At 25.4% G+C, this 19,655-nt stretch overlaps 5 protein-coding genes across 5 annotated transcripts in view; 2 read left to right on the top strand and 3 right to left on the bottom strand.

Moving 5' to 3' along the window:
- Positions 1-741: 741 nt before the first annotated feature.
- Positions 742-2,671, top strand: DDB_G0291392 (hypothetical protein; the record flags this gene model as incomplete). Its single annotated transcript, XM_630091.1, has 3 exons — positions 742-814; positions 931-2,070; positions 2,478-2,671. 3 exons carry the CDS (start codon positions 742-744, stop codon positions 2,669-2,671), a joined length of 1,407 nt encoding a protein of 468 aa, XP_635183.1.
- Positions 2,672-2,987: 316 nt separating this feature from the next.
- nup98 (hypothetical protein) lies at positions 2,988-9,739 on the bottom strand (the record flags this gene model as incomplete). The annotated part of the gene is made up of 4 exons (XM_630090.1): positions 2,988-5,474; positions 5,906-8,415; positions 8,483-9,529; positions 9,622-9,739. The coding sequence occupies 4 exons, from the start codon at positions 9,737-9,739 to the stop codon at positions 2,988-2,990; spliced, it is 6,162 nt and encodes a 2,053-aa protein (XP_635182.1).
- A 1,370-nt stretch (positions 9,740-11,109) lies between these two features.
- DDB_G0291608 (hypothetical protein) lies at positions 11,110-13,869 on the bottom strand (the record flags this gene model as incomplete). The annotated part of the gene is made up of 1 exon (XM_630089.1): positions 11,110-13,869. One exon carries the CDS (start codon positions 13,867-13,869, stop codon positions 11,110-11,112), a length of 2,760 nt encoding a protein of 919 aa, XP_635181.1.
- A 4,063-nt stretch (positions 13,870-17,932) lies between these two features.
- DDB_G0291388 (hypothetical protein) lies at positions 17,933-18,136 on the top strand (the record flags this gene model as incomplete). Its single annotated transcript, XM_630088.1, has 1 exon — positions 17,933-18,136. The coding sequence occupies one exon, from the start codon at positions 17,933-17,935 to the stop codon at positions 18,134-18,136; it is 204 nt and encodes a 67-aa protein (XP_635180.1).
- Positions 18,137-18,526: 390 nt separating this feature from the next.
- The window catches only part of DDB_G0291386 (RNA recognition motif RNP-1 domain-containing protein), a gene marked incomplete at both ends in the record, with an annotated part of 1,696 nt that continues 567 nt past the window's right edge, over positions 18,527-19,655 (bottom strand). Inside the window, 3 exons of the mRNA XM_630087.1 lie at positions 18,527-18,698; positions 18,810-19,337; positions 19,414-19,655. The exon at positions 19,414-19,655 is cut by the window's right edge and continues 118 nt beyond it. Coding sequence (XP_635179.1) covers positions 18,527-18,698; positions 18,810-19,337; positions 19,414-19,655 — 942 coding nt within the window. The remainder of the gene's footprint in view (positions 18,699-18,809; positions 19,338-19,413) is intronic.

The following is a 19,655-nucleotide window of genomic DNA, read 5'->3' as shown; positions in this document are numbered from 1 at the left end:
AAAAAAAAAAAAAAAAAAAAAAAAAAAAAAAAAAAAAAAGAGAATTTAGTAAATATTTAAAAGATTTAATAAACACACCACATTTCTTTTTTATAAGAAAAAAATAAAAAAAAAAATAAAAAAAAATTAAAATAAAATAAATTTTATTTTAATTTTTGGTGGTTTGGTGATATTTTTATTAAATTTGCAAATTAGGATATATTCAAAGTGAATTTAAAATAAAAAAATAAAATAAAAAAATAATAAAATTAGTAAAAATGCCAAATTCACACAAAACCTAATTTAACCTATAATTTTTTTCTTTAAAAAGAAAAAAAAAATAACACTTCATATGCAAAGTTTTTTTAATTTAGTAAAAATTTTTTTTTTTGGGGGTGTGTTTTTGAATAATTAATATTATTTTCTATTCAAATTTATTTTCCAAATTTAGTTTATTTTTTAATTACCATGATTGGAATTTTTAAAACTTTTTTTTAATAAAATATAAAATTAATAAAAAAATATTAAAAAAAAAGGAGGTAAAAAAAAAAAAAAGAATAAATAGAAACAATTTTTTTTTTTTTTAATCATTCAAAACAAAAACAAAAAAACAAAAACAAAAAAAAAAAAAAACATATTTAATTTATTTATTTATTTATTTATTTATATATACAAATAATTTTAAAAAAAAAAAAATCAATTCAAATTTATATTATAGTTTAATTTAATTATCACAATTATAATATACATATATTTTTTAATATGAGAGTTCTTTCCGTATTATTAGTTGCTCTTACTGTAGCAGGATCAGCATATTCACAGTGTACAGTTAATGGTAAGTTTTAAAAATATAATATAAAATTAATAATAATAAATAAATAAAAAAAAAAATAAATATATTAAAATTTTTTTTATTTTTTATTTTTTTTTTTTATTTATTATTTTAAATAGATGCAAGTTCAGCACAACTTGATTCAACTTTTGGTCCAACCACTGGTGGTGATGCATTAACCTTTAATAATAATTTAGGTAATCAAATTCAAATTGCCAACAATTATAATTTCGTTTCAAATGGTGTTGTTCAAAGCAATGGTGGGGATAATTTAGTTTTAACTGGTACATTGACACCAGCCAATTCATCACTCACTGATAAATTTAGTTTACGTGCTGCTTTCGTTAGAACTACTACTCCAAGTGATGTCAAGAGAGAGTTACAAGCTGGTGCATATACATCCAATGGTGGTACAGTTGACCCAAGTACATGGTCTTTCTATCAAATTCTTCCAGATAATACTAAAATGGTTAGTTTAACAAATCCAAATACCGTTGTTACAATGTCTGAAAATCCAAATACTGCTCTCCAAGTTGGTGTTGGTGCCAATGGTAAAAATCTTCAAAATGGTGCTTCTGGTTGGTTCCAATTCAAAGCTACCGATGGTTCAGTAAGTATTCAATCTGGTAATGGTGAAATGGAAGTCGTTGATATTAACATCAATCTTGGTTGTAGTTCAACATTCGATTGTGTATCCAATACCTACACAATCTCCAAAGCTTCAATTGATAAATCTTTAACCGATCAACAAAACGATCAAGCTCTTTACGTCGATCAAGTTTCAACAGTTTTCGGTAATCAACAAAGATTTGATACCTCCTCAGGAACTGTCAACACCATTTCAATTGATCAAACCAATGGTAACCTTCGTCTTGGTGCTGGTTTCACTTCAATTTCAGATTCATCAATCACTGTAAACTGTGACTTAAGATTTAGCCCAGCCCTTCCATCTGCTAATTACCAACCAAAATTAGAATTAATGAACTCTGCTTACGTTTCTGGTGGTGGTTCAATTGATCCAAATACTTGGGCTTACTATACCGTTAATGTTTCAGGTTCATCATGTACTAGAAATGATGGTACTGTCGTTACAATTACAGGTGATCAAGATAATATGTATCTCCAATGGGGTAAAGGTGCTAATGGTAAAAATGGTAACTTTGGTCTCTCTGTCTGGTTAAATTATGTTGATGCTGCTCTTACAAATCCATTCTTTGATATCAATGTCGATACTGTCTGTGAAACTAATCCATCAACAAGTATGTTTACTTTAAATTTTACAATTTCTTCACCAAAAAATTTTACAACAATCATCAATACACTTTCTTCTTTAAATATAACTCAAAATTTCACAACAAATAATTATACTTTAACCTATATTCAACAATCAAATATTACTTCTATAAAACCAATATCATCTTCACAACCAATTTTAAATAATATTTCTTCTTTATCTTCTACTTCTATCTCTTCATCATCTTCTTCATCTCCATCATCTTCTTCATCTTCTTCATCTCCATCATCTTCTTCATCTCCCTCATCTTCTTCACAAAATAACAAACTCTCATCCTCTTCATCGAAAGGTGGAGTTATAATCAAATACTTTATTACTAAATTTTTTTTTTTTTTCATACTAATCCTTTTTTTTTTTTTTTTTTTCAAATAGATCTCCCAGAAACTTCACCACCAACTGAACAACCAACTGCTCCACCAGCCACTTGTCCACCAGGTTGTATCCCAGCTATCCCAGTTGTTAATGTTACTGAAACTCCAGCTGCAGGTAATAGTGCTTCAAGTATTGAAATGTCTAAATTGGTAGTTGCTATCCTTTCACTCTTCATCTTAGCTTTCTTCCATTAGATAGTTTGAAATTTTAAATTTCAATTCCATTACAAAATATATTTTATGTTTTTTAAATTTAATTTAAAATTTTTTTAAATAAATCTATATATTTTATAAAAAAAAAAAAAATCTTTGAATTTGTTTATTTTACTTTTTTTTTTATTCTATTAAAAATTAATAATACTATTAATTATAAGAAAAAAAAAAAATTAATAATATTATTAATTATTTTATAGTTTAAAAAAAAGACTTTAATTTATAATAACTTAAATTTGATTAATTTTTTTTTTTTTTTTTAAAATTAATTTTAATTTTTATTTATTTATTTTTTTTTTTATTGATAAATTGAATTTAATAAAGTATCTTGAATTTGATCAGTTAAAGATTCTAAATTTTTAGATCTATAATCTTGAGTTAATGGCAAAGAATTTAAAGTTGAAACTAAATTATTTGTTGAAACCAATTTTACAATACTTTCAGGTAGATCTCTTAAAAGAGAAGCTTTAGTGATGAGAGCTTCAGACATAAATGAAAGAGATTGTTTGTATGAGGCGCTAGTATTTTTAATTTCAGAGGATTGAGTGATTTTTGAAATATCAGATAAGATATTAACGATTCTAGTGGTAATATCTTTAAGGTTAACATAATATTTGGTACGTTGAATTTCCTCTGCAGTATTGGAGAGTTGAGAAAGTATCTCTTTGTATTGAATACAAATATCGGCAAATTCTAAAAAGATGGAACCACCATATCTCCAAGTGGAGATAAAAGAAGAGTGAGGCTCCAATCTAATGAGTAAATCTTTGAGTGAATGATATCTCTTTTGAATGATATAGTTTGGACCAATATTTGAGAAAATGATATCGTGAATCTTTGTGTATTGGTATGACTTGAAGAGAGCATCGATTTGATCATAAATATCATTATTACAATCGTAACCAGAGTACCATGCTTTAGCTTCATCGATCCAAATCTCTGGAATATGTAATTTTGTAGTTAGGAACACTCTATCTTCTGATGTAATAACTGGTGCAGCTCTAGCGATCAATGATTTGACAGCTTCTTCTCTAACATGATTGGATTGGTCTGGAGTATGAAGTAAAACATAGATTGACCATTGCCATAGACCTAATCTTTCAAGTTGTAAAGCAAAAGAACTATGAAGGTTACTTGCATTTACAAGATCTGGTTGTTTGTTTAATGATGGAATTGATTTTAAAACGGTATATAAATTCCAAGATAAATGATAATCCAATAAATCTTGACCAATATTCTCTGGATAAAAAATATTCTTAAACTTATCAAAATGTGATGAACCACGATTTACAGCAAATAACTTTAATAATAAGAAACAAATATCATAATAATGTTGTTGTTCTTCAATTTGTTTACTATTGGTGGAGGTTGATTTAATTAAATAAGGTGGTAATGGATAAACTGATCTATGAGCATTGAAAGATCTTTCAAAATTTTCAACTGAATCTTCAATACTATATTCCAAAGAATATTTAAACCAAAAACTAACAGCAAAACATCTAATCCAATCATTTAGATTCTTATAAATCTTATTAACACTACCAGCAATTAAATGTAAAATTTCTAATCTTTTCTCATTTATAAATTCATCGGAACCATTTGAATGATAGGTTGTTAATTGCTTTAAAATCAACTCTTTACCAGATTCACTTGAAGACCAAATTTGAGACATCATAGTTGCCAATCTAAAATCTTTATTTTCATTTGCTAAATCAGAGGCTTCTTTAATTTGTTTAGCAGATAAATAAGAGAAAATTTGTTCGAGATAATTTGAATTTGTCTTTTTTCTAAGAGAATCCATTTCATCTCTAAGCAATGGAGCAATGACATCCTTTAACCATTGATTGAGATTTAACTTTCTAATGGTATCTTCAGAGTAGTTGGTGTTTATATATTTACTACCATTGCCTTTTAAAACGTTACCCCAAAGATTTGAAATTAAACTCCAAATTCTATTATAGTAAACCGATTGACTTGATGGAACATTTAGGGTTAATTGTGATTCAATTTGTTCTTGAACATTTGAAATTGAGAACCAACCAATTGATTTCAAATTCTCTGGTACTAAACTGCTATGTGAATGATGATTCTTTAAGAATTTGATGATTGATTCTTTTTTATCCTCCTTTGTATCGGTTGGTAACTTTTTAATCAATAAATTCTTAAAGGAGCTCTTTGTGATTGAAATTAATTTACCACCAGGTGCCCAACCAACTCTAAATGATCTTCTCATAAATAATGATACATCTTGAGTACTATGATTTAAACGTTCATTTTTCATTCTATATTGATTGGTAATTGATTCTTCTTTTGGTACAATACGATCATAAACTTGTGGATCAATTCTAACCTTTGAAAAATAATTTTTATTTAATGAAATTGTAGTCGGTATTGGTTGTACTAAGTGTTGTTGTGATGGTAATGGTTGAATTCTAGTGGTACTGGTAGTGGTGGTATTGGAAAACATTGATTGTTCATTGTTAACATCTGATTGAATCAAATTTTTAACTGGATTTGAAAGGATTGATAAACCAGTAGATTTAAATCTTGATGATTGTAGTTGTTGTTGTTGTGGATTAAATGTTGAAAACTTTAATGCGTTGTTACTCATTCTACTCGATTGAGATGTTGGTTCCGATACTCTTGCAATCTTTGATGGTGTTGTTTCAATTTTTTCAGACATTGGTACAACTGATGGTGTATCAAATAATCCTGACTCTCTATTTGATACTCTTTTAATAAATGGTGTTTTCTTTTGTGGAACCATTTCATCTTGATTTTCATCCTAAAAAAAAAAAAAAAAAAAAAAAAAAAAAAAAAAAAAATTATTTGTTAATATATTTGAAATAATTAAAAAAAAATAAAATTAAAAAAATATGAAATAAAATAAAAGAAGGGTTTATTTTTTTTTTTTTTTAAAAAAAAAAAGAGTGTTTATTTATAAATTTTAAAAATTATTATATTATAAAATATTATTATTATTATTATTATTATTATTATTATTATTATTATTATTATTATTATTATTATTATTATTATTTTTTTTTTTTTTTTTTTTTTTTTTGGGGGTTTATTGAAAATATTACTGCGCGGGGGGAAATTATTATTATTATTATTACTATTGTTGATTTTATTGTTATTATAGTAACGAGAATACAAAGTACAAGAATGTAAATAATGATTTTTTTTTTTTTAAATAAAATCTAAAATACTTACACCTGAACTTGTTTCAGAATCAGAGTCAAAATTATCGAGATTTGCTGTGAATTTTGGTTTAGTCAATTTGGTTGATGGTTGTTGAAATGTAACTTTTGATGGTTGAGTTTGTTGTTGTTTTTGTTGAGTTTGTTGTTGCATTTGTTGATCATCTTCATCAAAATCTGGTGCTGAATATTTACTAAAATGTTTAACAGTGAATACCCAAGTACCATTTGATCTTGAATAAGAAACGAAACCACAATCAGATTTAGCAGAAACTTTCTTTAAGGCATTTTCATATTTATCTAAAATGGTACCATCCTCTTTAACTACTTCACCATTTTTATTCTTTGGCCAACAATTCTCCAATGTAACAACGGCATCACGATTCAAACCATATCCAATCTCTGGTTTAGTTTCTTCATCCTTATAAACTGATACTTCTCTTGGTTCAATATCAACGATATCATCTAAATCTAATGCAACCAAATTTGTTGAACCAGGGAAATAAATTGAACCACAACCATCTCTTGAAATTGTAAAACCTTGAACTGATGATAATTCCTTATCAGTTTTCTTTGATAATTCTTTAATTGATGGGACACATTGATAACCATCTCTTGTTAATTTTGGTGCATTTGGATTTATAAATTCTTTTTCTTTAATTGGTTTTGGTGGTTGTTCTTCTTTTTGTTCTTTTTGTTGTTGTTGTTGTGATTTATTTGATGAAGAGGATGATAAAGATTTATCATTATTAAGATTATCAGATGATGATTGATTATTTCTTAAATTAAATTGAGTTGAAATATTATTATTGTTATTATTGTTGTTAATATTATTATTATTGTTATTATTATAAATATTATTATTATTATTGTTGTTGTTACTTAATTGATTAATATTACTATTATAAAGTGAAGAAGATGGTAATCCATTATTTTGATAATCGTTAACATTTGTATTAACATTTCTATTGTTATTATTATTATTATTATTATTATTATTATTAAATAATGAAGAACTCTTTGTATTTAATGATCTTAAAGTATCTTCAGTTTCATTTGTAGTATTAATATTTAAAGATTTTGAATGTTTAGTAATAAATTTATCAATTGGGAATAAACCATTTTGATTTTGTATAACTGAAAAACCTAGATCTACATTGTTTGGGCCTCTTCTTGGTACTAATTTAGTGGTTGATTTTGGAATATAACCATGATGTGATAAGGATCTTTGAGTGTAAGATGGTGGTGAAACAACTTTTGAAGTTGATGTTAAATCCTTAACAAATGTTGCAAATGGTGCTGGTGATGAAATTGGGAAATAAGGTGAAGCGGAATTGATTTGATTATTTAATTGGATGGTTGATTGTTGGAGTGGTTGTTGTTGTTGTTGGAGTGGTTGTTGTTGAAGTGGTTGTTGAGTTTGTTGTAACATCAATGAGCCTTGTGGAAGTTGTTGAGTTTGTTGTGGTTGACCTCCCATTAAACCTAAACCCAATGTTGGAAGGGCACTTGATAAACCCTGTGTACTTGGTTGACCTAATAATGTATTACCAAACAATCCACCACTTGATAAACCTTGACCAGCGGTTGCAGTAGGTTGTGAAAGATTACCAAATAATCCACCTGATAATCCTTGACCAGCAGTTGCGGTTGGTTGTGAAAGATTACCAAATAATCCACCACCATTTTGTGCACCTAAACCACCAGTTGATCCTGTATTTCCAAAGAGTGAAGTTTGGGTGGTTGGTTGTGTTGAACCAAATAATCCACCAGTTTGTGCTGGGTTTGAACCAAATAATCCACTGGTTATGTTTGGTGTTGCACCCAAACCACCAACTGAACCAGTGGTATTTCCAAATAATGAAGTTGTTGGTTGTGCTGTTGGTTGGTTTGATCCGAAAAGACCACCTGTAGTAGTTGATGGTTGTGCTGAACCAAATAAACCACCACCTGGGTTTGATGATGGTTGAGCTGAACCAAATAGACCAGTGCCAGTGTTGGTTGCACCTGTACCTGTATTACCAAAGAGTGAAGTTTGAGATTGTTGATTTTGTGGTGGTTGAGCTGAACCAAATAAACCTGTACCAGATGTTGGGGTTGAGCCAAATAAACCTGTACCAGAGGTTGGTGTTGAACCAAATAAACCTGTACCAGAGGTTGGTGATGTACCAAATAAACCGGTACCTTGAGTTGTTGGTTGTGTTGTACCAAATAAACCTGTACCTTGGGATGTTGGTTGTGTTGTGCCAAATAAACCTGTACCTCCTGCTGTTGGTGACGTACCAAACAACCCAGTTCCAGAGGTTGGTTGAGTACCGAATAATCCACCACCACTAGTTTGTTGAGTTGGTTGGGCACCGAATAATCCACCTCCAGTATTAGTTTGTTGAGTTTGTTGAGCACCGAATAATCCACTTCCAGTATTAGTTTGTTGAGGTTGACCAAATGGTGTGGAGGTTTGACTACCAAATGGTGAAGTGGTTGTTTGAGTTTGTCCACCAAATAATGATTGTGTTGGTTGTGCTGATGCGTGCTGATGCACCAAACAATGAATTGGTTGGTTGATTTGATTGGGTTGCACCAAACAAACCACCACCAGTTTGTTGTTGAGTTGGTTGTGTTGAACCAAATAATGATGAACCACCTGTGCTTGGCATTGAACCGAATAAACCACCACCAGCTTGTTGTTGGGTTGGTTGTACTGAACCAAATAAACCACCACTAGTTTGTTGTTGAGTTGGTTGTGTTGAACCAAATAATGATGAACCTGGAGTGGCTGAAGTTTGACCACCAAATGGTGAGGTAGTAGTTTGACCACCGAATAAACCTCCAGTGGTTTGAGTTGTTGTTTGTGCACCAAATGGTGATGAAGGTTGAGTGGTTGGAGTTGAACCAAACAATGAGTTACCACCACCACTGCCACCACCTGTCTTATAAACTATATCCTTTCTATGAGTGATATCTTCAAATCTTAATTCCTCAAATGATCTATCGTTATATTGTGGCATAGCAGAGATTGAAACGAATGTATTACCTTCAATTGTAGTTTGTTGATATGGAATTGGTGTTCCATATTGTTTTTGAGTGGTTGCTCCGAAACTACCACCACCACCACCAAATGGACTTGATGTGGTTGCACCACCACTACCACCAAATGGACTTGATGAACCACCAAATGCACCACTTGTTGCACCACCACCACCACCTAATTGAGTACCTGAAGTTGTAGAACCACCAAAACCACCAAAACCACCAGTGGCACCTGATAATAATGATGGTTGTGTTGTAGTTGCTCCTCCAAATCCACCAAATGGACTTGCACCTTGTTGTTGTGTTGTTGTTTGTGCTGATGATCCAAATAATCCACCACCTGTTCCGCCAAATGGACTTGCGCCTGGTTGCTGTGTAGTTGTTGTAGTAGTTGTACCAAATCCACCACCAAATGGACTTGCACCTGGTTGCTGTGTTGTTGTTTGTGCTGATGATCCAAATAATCCACTACCACCTGTTCCTCCACCACCAAATGGACTTGCTGCTGGTTGCTGTGTAGTTGTTGCTCCTCCAAATCCACCAAATCCTCCAAATCCACCTGTTGTTGGTTGTGTTGTCTGTGCTGTTGATCCAAATCCTCCAAATCCTAAAATAATATTATTTGAAATTGAAACTTTGTATTAATATTTAATTTATATATTTGTTTTATGATTTTTTATTTTAAAAAAAAAAACTTACCTGATGATGGAGCTGTTGAACCAAACAATGAAGTTGTTGGTGCAGCGGATGGAGCACCGAATGGTGATGCAGTTGCAGCTGGTTTTGCACCGAATGAACCAAATTGACCACCAAACATATCTATTTATATATTTAATAATACTACTACTAATATAAAATGTAAATTATTAATATATATGAGTATTTTATATATATATATAATGTCAAGTTTTATCAAATCTTTTTTTTTCTTTTTCTAAAAAATATTATTAATTTCCCAAAACTAATTTAATCTTTTGAGGTTCTTTTTTTTTTATTTATTTATTTTTTTTTTTTTTTTTTGTAATATTGAAAAAGAATAAAAAACGATTTGATTTCTCTTTAGGCTTGTAGCTTCAAAAAAAAAAATGAACTAAAAAAAAAAAAAAAAAATTTTAAAAAATTTTAAAAAAAAAATGGAAAAAAAAAAAAAAAAAAAAAAAAAAAAAAAAAATTTAAAAAAGAAATAATGATTAATTAGAAATTTAAATATTTTTTTTTTTTTATTTATTTAATTAACTTTTAGTTTTTTTTTTTTTTTTTTTAAAAAAAAAATATATATATAAATTTGTTGTTAAATAATAGGTATTTTCCCAAAGAAAGGATTTAAAATAATGAATGAAAAAAAAAAAAAAAAAAAAATTTATATAGGCAAAAAAAAAAAAAAAAAAAAAATTCCTCACTGTTGAAATTTTGATAATTTAATTTTTGAAAAAATTCTTTTATTCTTTTTTTTTAAATGGAACTTTTTTTTTTATTCCAAACAAAACAAAATTCTAAAAATATCTTTTTTTTTTTTTTTTATTTTTAGGAAATAAACCAAATTTAGTAATTCTTTTTTAGAATTAGATTTTTTTTTCTTGATTTTTTAATTTTTTTTTTTTTTTTTTTTTTTTTTAAAGAAAATAAAAGAATCAATAGAGATATGGAAGGTTTGAAATATTTTTCTTTTTTTTTTATTTTTTTTTTTTTTAATCTCTTAATTCCCTTCTTTTCTCTTAATTTAGTTGATAATTACAAAAATAAAGAATTTAAATCACAATCATTTCTCAAAAAAAACCCGGGTTTTATTAAATTCTTTTCTATAAATTTTCCATTAGAGAAATGAAAATCAATTAGTTCCAACAACCATTACAATTACAATACACAATCCCTTTCACCCCCAAGATTGCCTTTTCTATATTCTATGGATAGGAAAAATTTTTAAAAAAAAAAAATAAAAATATTTTTTTAAATAAGGCTATATATTCTATTAAATTATATATAAATTTTAAAAATTAAATAAAGTTTTTTTTGCAATTTTCCATTAATGATTAAGACAAAAAAAAAAAAAAAAAAAAAAAAAAAGGTAATCCAAGAAAATTATATTTGGTGAAAAAAATTAAAAAAAAAAAAAAAAAGATAATTTATTAAAAAAAAATTAAGAAAATATTTTATCAATATAATGGCGGCTTTATATATTAATTTAAATTAAAAGAATAATAATTTAGATTTTGATTTTTCATCTATATTATTAATATGATCCGTTGGTAATCTTGGTGTACTACTTGCACTATTAGGACCGTCTTGATGATTTATATTTAAATGGCTAAGTAAGTCTCTCATTGATGGAAGCTTATCTTCTTTTATAATATTATTATTAATAATATTGTTATTGTTGTTATTATTATTATTATTATTATTATTATTATTATTATTATTATTATTATTATTATTACAATAATTATTATTTGTTTGATAATTATGAGATGAAGAATTATTATGGTAGTGATTACAATTTTCATTATTATTATTATTATTATTATTATAATTATTATTATTATTATTATTACTATAATACTCATCATTTTTATCAATATAATTACAATGTTCATGTGGTGATGATGATGGGGGTGGAGATGGTGAATGGCTTAAATATACATGTTGATTATGAGGTGACAAAGGTTGTCTTGGTGAACTCATATAGTTTTCATTATGAGTTTTTAATAAACGTGGTGATGGTGTTATAATACAAGGTTTGATGGTTGATTGATGATGAGGTGAAAAAGGTGGAGATTGAGGAGTTGGAGAGGAATTTGAATAGGAATCTACGCTACTACCATTTAAATTTGTTAGATTATTACCATAAGGAACTTCCGGTATTGATTGTAAAAAGTTATTACTACCCTTTCCACCATTTAAATTTGGTGATGATCCATAGTGAGGTGAGTGTGGCATATGATGAGGCGAATGTGGCATATGGGGTGAGTGTGGCATATGAGGTGAATGTGGCATATGAGGTGAATGAGGCATATGAGGCGAATGTGGCATATGAGGCGAATGTGGTGAGTGAGGCATAAGATGTGGAGAATGAGGCATATGGGGAGATTGTGGCATATGAGGTGAATGTGGTGGATGTGGAGATAAATGTGGTGAATGAATTTGTTGATGATGACGGTGTATATTTGATATTGGTATATAAAATTGTGGAGTTTGTGATGGTTGACGAGGTGATGATGAATTTTGTGGTTGAGATTGTGGCGATGGTGGTGATGGTGGCGATGACGATTGTTGTTGTTGTTGTTGTTGTTGTTGTTGTTGTTGTTGTTGTTGTTGTTGTTGTTGTTGTTGTTGTTGTTGTTGTTGTAATTGTTGTAATTGTTGATATTGTTGTTGATATTGATGTTGTTGGTTTTGTTGTTGTTGAATTGTAGTTTGTTGTTGAGTATGTTGTTGTTGGTATGATTGATATGCTGCTTGATAAGATGGAACACTTGGTAGAGACAATCTTCTCTCAGTTTGTCTTGGTGTGTGGAAGGGTGATTGATCAGCAGAGTGTGGATGTGATGGAACTCTTGGAGATTGGGAAACTCTAGGAGAATGAGAGGGGGAGCCAGACACACCTTTTAGATTCAATCCCAATGGGCCTCTACTATATGGATGGAAATGAGTATTTGGTTTTTGGAATGAACCACCATTATTATTTTCATTTGGTGATTCATATATATGTTCAGGAGAAATTGGTCTAAAATATTGTTGCTGTTGTTGTTGTTGCTGTTGTTGTTGTTGTTGTAGTTGTTGTTGTTGTTGTTGTTGTAGTTGTTGTTGTTGTTGTTGTTGTTGTTGTTGTTGTTGTTGTTGTTGTTGTTGTTGTTGTTGTTGTTGTTGTTGTTGTTGTTGTTGTTGTTGTAATAATTGTTGTTGTAATTGTTGTTCTTGTTGTTGTAAAAGTAATTGTTGTTGATGTTGTTGAAGTATTTGTTGTTTTTGATGTGCTTTTGGATCAAATTTCCAATGAGAAACAAAGTTTTGTAATGATGGGGTTGAATTTCTTCTTCCTCTATTAAACTCGGGTGGATTACCATTAGTTTCATTAGTTTGTGATGAAGTAGGTGATGATTGTTGGTTTTGTTGTGAATTTGCTTGTTGAGATGCTGTTGTAGGTGATAAAGGTTGTGTATTATTACTATTATTATTATTATTATTATTATTATTATTATTATTATTGTTGTTATTATTACAATTACTATTATTATTACTACTATTATTAATATTATTATTATTATTATTATTATTATTATTATTATTATTATTATTATTATTATTATTATTATTATTATTATTATTATTATTACTACTACTACTACTATTTATATTGTTATTATTATTAATATTATTATTATTATTTGTATTATTAGCAGTTGAAGGTTTAAATCTCCAATGTAACATGAATGATTGTCTTTTTCTATCATTTTCTAAATCTTTTTCTTTTTCTTTTGGATCTTTTACAGGTTTTATTGGAGTTGTAGAGGTGGAAGTTGTAGTTGGTGTATGTTCAAAAACTTCTTTTTGTTTTGGTACCTCTTGGTTGGCTTCATTTGAATCTGGTGATGTTTTCTTTGGTGTTTTTGGAGTTTTTGGAGTTTTTGGAGTTTTTGGTGTATTTGGAGATGAAGATGGAGATGAACGATCGAGTTGACTTAATTCAGTTGCAATCAATGAAAATAATCCATTGGCTTTTTTATTGGATGATGATGATGTTGGTGGTACTACAGATGTTGAAATTGGTGAGGATGATGAAGATGATGATACTGGTGATGAGGTTGATAATGTTACTGGTGACGACGTTGGTGAATCTGAAACTATAACAATACTATCGTCATCCTCTACATTTTCAATATCACTTGTTGATGCACAATTATTTTTAATTGACCCACTTTGTTGTGAACTTAAAAGTATAAGTGCTTCCATTTTTTTATTTTTTTTATTTTTTTTAATTTTTTATGTATATATTCTTGTGTTTGAAAAAAAAAAAAAAAAAATAAAATAAAATTGAATTGTTTTCTTCTTTATGAAAAATATATATTTTATAAAGAATATTTGAGTGCAAATATTATAATGATAATCTAAGAATTATATATATTATTATTATTGTTATTATTATTTATTTATTTATTTTTTTTTTTTTTTTTTTTTGGAATATTACATATTATTTTTTAAAAAAATAAAAAAAAAAATGTTAATATTATTTCTTTGGTGGAAACAAAAAAAATAAAAAAAGGTGTAAAAGTTTTATATAACCATCAATTTGTTGAAAAAAAAAAAACAATTAAAGTGAATTACTATAAAAAGTGACAGTCTAGTTTTTTTATTTATTTTTTTTTTTTTTTTTTTTTTTTTTTTTTTTTTTTAATGTGAAAATATTTGTTAAAAGAAAAAAAATAAATCAAAAAGGGTTTTTTCATTTAAAAGAGTTTGAAAGATAAACAATTTTTTTTTTTTTTTTATTTATTTTTAAAAAAAAAAAAAATAAAAAAAAAAATTATTGTTTGCTCATTTACTAAATTTAGGTGTTGACCTAAATAGATTGGCATTTTTACAATTTTTCTTTTTTGTGAATGGTCTTTTTTTTATTATATTTTTTTTTTTTTTTTTTTTATTGGTTTTTTTTTGATATTTTTGATAAAATTTTGGTTGGGGGCATGAATGCCATATTGTTTTTTTTTTTTTTTTTTCAAAGTTTTTTTTTATTGTTTTGCGAGTGCGATGCAAAGAGATTTTTTTTTTTAATTTTTTTTAATTTAATTTGGGTTTTTGGGTATTATTTTTATTAAATCAAAAAAAAAAAAAAAATCCTAAAAAAAAAAAAAGGAAAGGAATTTAAAAAAGGAAAAAAAAAAAAAAATCAAACTGATACACTACCGAAATAAATCGTTTCTTTGAACCTCTTTGTTCGGAATTTAAAAAAATAAAATAAAATTAAATAGATAAAATTAATAAATAAAATAAATAAATAAATAAAATAAATAAATAAATAAAATAAATAAATAAATTAAATTAATTATACAATAGAATGAAATTAAAAAAAAAAAAAAAAAAAAAAAAAAAAAATAATAAAAACAAAAAAAAAAAAAAATAAAATGGAAAATTATTTGTTTTAATTAAAAAATTATTTTTTATTTTTTATTTTTATTTATATGAATGATTTTTTAATTTTATGATTTTTTTTCATTTAATTTTAAACACCCCACACTTTCACACAAAAATGTTGACTTTATAAGGGTTTATTAATTGAAATGCTATTATTTTTTTTATTTATTTTAAAATAAAAAAAGTGGTGCATGAGATAAATATATATAATTATTTTTTTTTTTTTTTTTATTATAAATTATTTTTTTTTAACTATTATTTTTATTATTTTTATATTTTATTGTTTTATATGATCATATGATGATAGAATAATACTATTACAGGTAAAAATAGTGATTTTTTAATTTTTTAATTTTTTTTTTAATTTATTTATTTTATATTTATTATAAATTAATTTTGAAATTATTGTCTTGAAATTCAAATTTTTTGGGGTTAAGTGATATTTATTAAAGAATCTATAGATTACAAAAATGATTATTTTTTTTTTTTCAACGATGAATATTTTTAATCTTACCTTATTGTACATATATATATTTAATATAAGTTGTATAAATTAATAAATTCAAAAAAAAATATAATTAATAATAAAAATAATTATTAAATATTTAATTTATTATATTTATTAAAATTAAAAATAATTAAGAATAAAGAACACAATATTTTTTTTTATTTTAATTTTATTTCCTATTTTTTTTTTTTTTTTTTTATTTTTATTTTTAAAAAAAAAAAAAAATTAAATATAAATAATGATGAAAAAAAGAAAACGTAAAATCTTTCAAAACCAGTTATTTTATTTATTTTTATATATTTATTATTTTGTATTATGATCTCACACCCACCCACACAGGTTTTGTTTTAAATTTAATCTCAACGATTAGAGGTTTAAATCACCACCGCACATTTAATTCAATCATTAACCCACCTAAAATTTTATAATTTTGTGTTCCCACTCACCTCTTTTTTTTCCAAAAAATTATTTTTTATGAAAATAGACCCCTAAAGACACTTTTCACCCCATTATTAATTAAATCAAGAAAAAAAAAAAAAAAAAAAATTAAAAAAAATAATTAAAAAAAAAAAATATTTAAATCAAAAGGTGATTTTATTTTTTAGAAAATGAAAAAAATAATATTTTTTAAAAAAATTAAAATAACTGATTTTATTTTTTTTTTCTTTTTAAATCTAAAATTAGAAAAATAATTTTCATCAATATTGCAATATATGTATGTTTTTATATGAAATTCTATATTAATACCACTTTACAATCCAATCAATTTTTTTTTTTTTTTTTCAATAAATAACAACAACACAATAAAAATAACAACGATATCAACAATCATTTTTTTTTTTTTTTTTTCTGAAAAAATGAAAAAACTGATTGCTATTATTTTTGGCATTTTACACAATTTTTTTTTTTATTATTATATTTACTATTATTGTTGTGGCCCACACTACTACCACTATTATCAATTTTTAGCACAAATTAAGATGTGAAACACAATTTGTGTGATGTTTTTTGATTGTTAATAAGGCAGAAAAATGAAAATAATTTAGGTGTGTGTGTGTATGTGTAAGTTTATTATATTTATTAATTTTTTTTTTTTTAATTTGTATTATTATTATTTAATTGAAGTTTCTTGTTTATCAGGGCGTTTTTAAGTGAATCACCCACATTGGGAGTTTCAATCTATTCATAGATTATTTTATTTTAAAATAGTTTAATTTCCATTCCTATTTTTATTTTTATTTTTTTTATTTTTTTTATTTTTTTTTTTGAATCTCATCATATAATCCCCCAAACTACCAACTTATAAGTACTTTATAAATTTGGGTAATCATTTTTTAATATTAATTTTTTTTTTTTTAAATATTTTTTTTTTTAAATATTTTTTTTTTTTTTTTTTAAAAAAATTTTATTTTAGTATGTATTATTATAATATCTGGAAGGTGATTTAAAAAAACTATCGTATAATCATCAAAAAAATTTACTAAAATATATATATAAAATATCTCGTTAATTTGAACAAAAAATCAATTTTCTATTTTTAAAACAATCATTGTTTTTTTTTTTTTTTTCTTTTTTTCAAAATATCTAATTTTTATTGAAAATCACATGAATTTTTTTTTATTTTAAAAAAAAAAAATATCTTGTTGGATTGAGAAAAAAAAAAAAAAAAAAAAAAAAATTAAATAAACTTATTTCTTTATAAAATTTATTTAAAAAAATGCAATGATTAGAGATTAAATCTTTTCTTAAATAAAAAGGATTTTTTTTTTTTAAGGAAAAGAAAATAAAAGAATAATATCTTAAACTATCATCATTTATAATTAATGATGTTGTCATCCAAATTATTCTTTAATTAATTAATTAATTAATTAATTAATTAATTAATTAAATGACCAATTTGCTATTATTTTTTTATTATAATTTAGGGGAGATTACAATCATGATTTTAAATGAAAATAAGGCCAAATGTGTAAATATGTTTTTTTTTTTTTTTTGATTATGATAAGTCATTTTATTTATTTGAAAATAAAAAAAAATTTTAACTTTATTGGGTTTTTTTTTTTATGTTTTGGAAAGAAAAAAAAAGAATATCACATAATGAAAAAATTAAAAAAATAGTGATATAAAAATAAAAAAAAAATAATTATATAAAAAATTAAAAAAAAAAATAATTGAAAATTTTTTTCACACCATTTTTAGCTATAGAATGACCAAAGGTAAAAAAAATACAAATTCAGCAACAAACATAGTTAAAAAAACTATTGTTGAACAAAAGAAAGATAATCAATGGTCAACATTCAAAAAATGTATTAATTAAATTCACAAGAGAATATAAAATGGCTGGTGTAGAATTAAGAAAAGATGTTGGTTTACAAGATGCTTTGGAATAAAACTATATTGGGTATGAAATCAATCAATACTGGGAATAGAAAAGCAGATACTGCATGTGCAAAGCTATCAAAACTTGTTCAATTAACCAATATACTCATAAACAAGGAGGGTATCCCTTTTAAATTAGTTGGTGATACAAAAAGAATAGTTTTTAGAGAATTAGATGGTGACACCACTGCCAACAAATAGGGAACCAATTGGTGCACCCAATCTAGAAGTAACCCCCCCCCCCCTCCCTCCACCAATAATAACTTTAACAATAGAAAATTATGATATCCATTAGAAAACATTAAATTCATAATAATTTTAAATTTAATTATAATTTGTTTTATTTTTAAAAAAATATAAAATAACTATTTATTTTATTATTTCATTTTTTTTTTTTTTTTTATTGCAAATAAATCAATCACCTAAATAAGGTAAATACATATTATTTTATAATTCCTAAAATCTGTGTGTAAATTTGATTTTTTAGTATGTTATTATAAACTTGGATATCCAAGGCCAAATGCGAAAATATGTTTTTTTTTTTTTTTTTTGTTTTTTTTTTTTTTGTTTTTTTTTAATATCTCTTTCTCTCTAAGCTTCAAAAACTGAACTATCTGGACCATCTTTTTCTTTTTGAGGTAAACCCCATGTTTTTTGTGAATAAAAGTTTGTAGTAAATTGAGGTTTATTCCAAGATAAGTAAGCTTTATTTTCCTCTGTTACATTGTATGCCTTTGTTATATCCATCTTTTCATTTGAAAAACTTTTTTTTTTTTTTTTTCAAAAATAAAAAAATAAAAATAGATTTGTGTAAGTATGAAATTATATTTTTGAATTTGAAAATAATAATAAAAAAATAAAATAAAATACTTACTATGTATAGTGTGGATCGTAAATACTTGAATTGTTTTTATCATTATTAATTGAAACTCCATTCGGTTTATTATTATTATTATTATTAACATTATTATTGTTATTTATATTACTATTATTATTTATATTACTATTATTTATATTACCATCATTGTTGTTGTTGTTATTGTTAATTGAAGTTTCATTGAAATTAATTGTACCACCACCACCACCACCACCACCACCACCACCACTACTACTAACTACAACAACACTATGTGAAGAGGGTGATGACGTTGAAGATATATTTGTTGAAAATATTGGAGGTGTATTAATGTTAACAGCAATATTAGTTGGTGTCATTGGTGGTGATTTTGGTGGTGGAGCAACATTTTTACCCCATTGAACCTTTAAACGTGTATTACCAACTGGAAAATTATTTAAACCAAATGCAGCTTCTGCTGATTCTCTATTTACAAAATTAACAAATGCACTAAACTTATTTGTTAACATTTTAATATATGATATTTCACCATATGCTCCAAAAATACTAAAAAAAATTATAAAAAAAATTAAATATTAGTAGTATACCCTTTTGTGTATTTTTTTTTTTAAATATACAATACGTTTGTAAAACACCTTCATCAATATAATGATCTAATTGTGAAACATAAATTGCAGTATTATTTGGATCGGTTGAAGTTAAATCAGGTATTGTTGAGGTTTGACTATTTAATCTTTTATGAGTTGGATTATTTACTTTAATTGGTTTATTATTTATATAGAAACCATTCATATCAATGAGTGCTTTATCTTTTTCAACATCACTTGCAAATTTTACAAAACCATATCCTCTTGATATACCTGT

This window comes from Dictyostelium discoideum (assembly GCF_000004695.1).
Source record: "Dictyostelium discoideum AX4 chromosome 6 chromosome, whole genome shotgun sequence".
Lineage (NCBI taxonomy): Eukaryota > Evosea > Eumycetozoa > Dictyosteliales > Dictyosteliaceae > Dictyostelium > Dictyostelium discoideum.
Note: the sequence above shows the minus strand (reverse complement) of the source record. Positions and strands in the feature narration are given on the sequence as shown.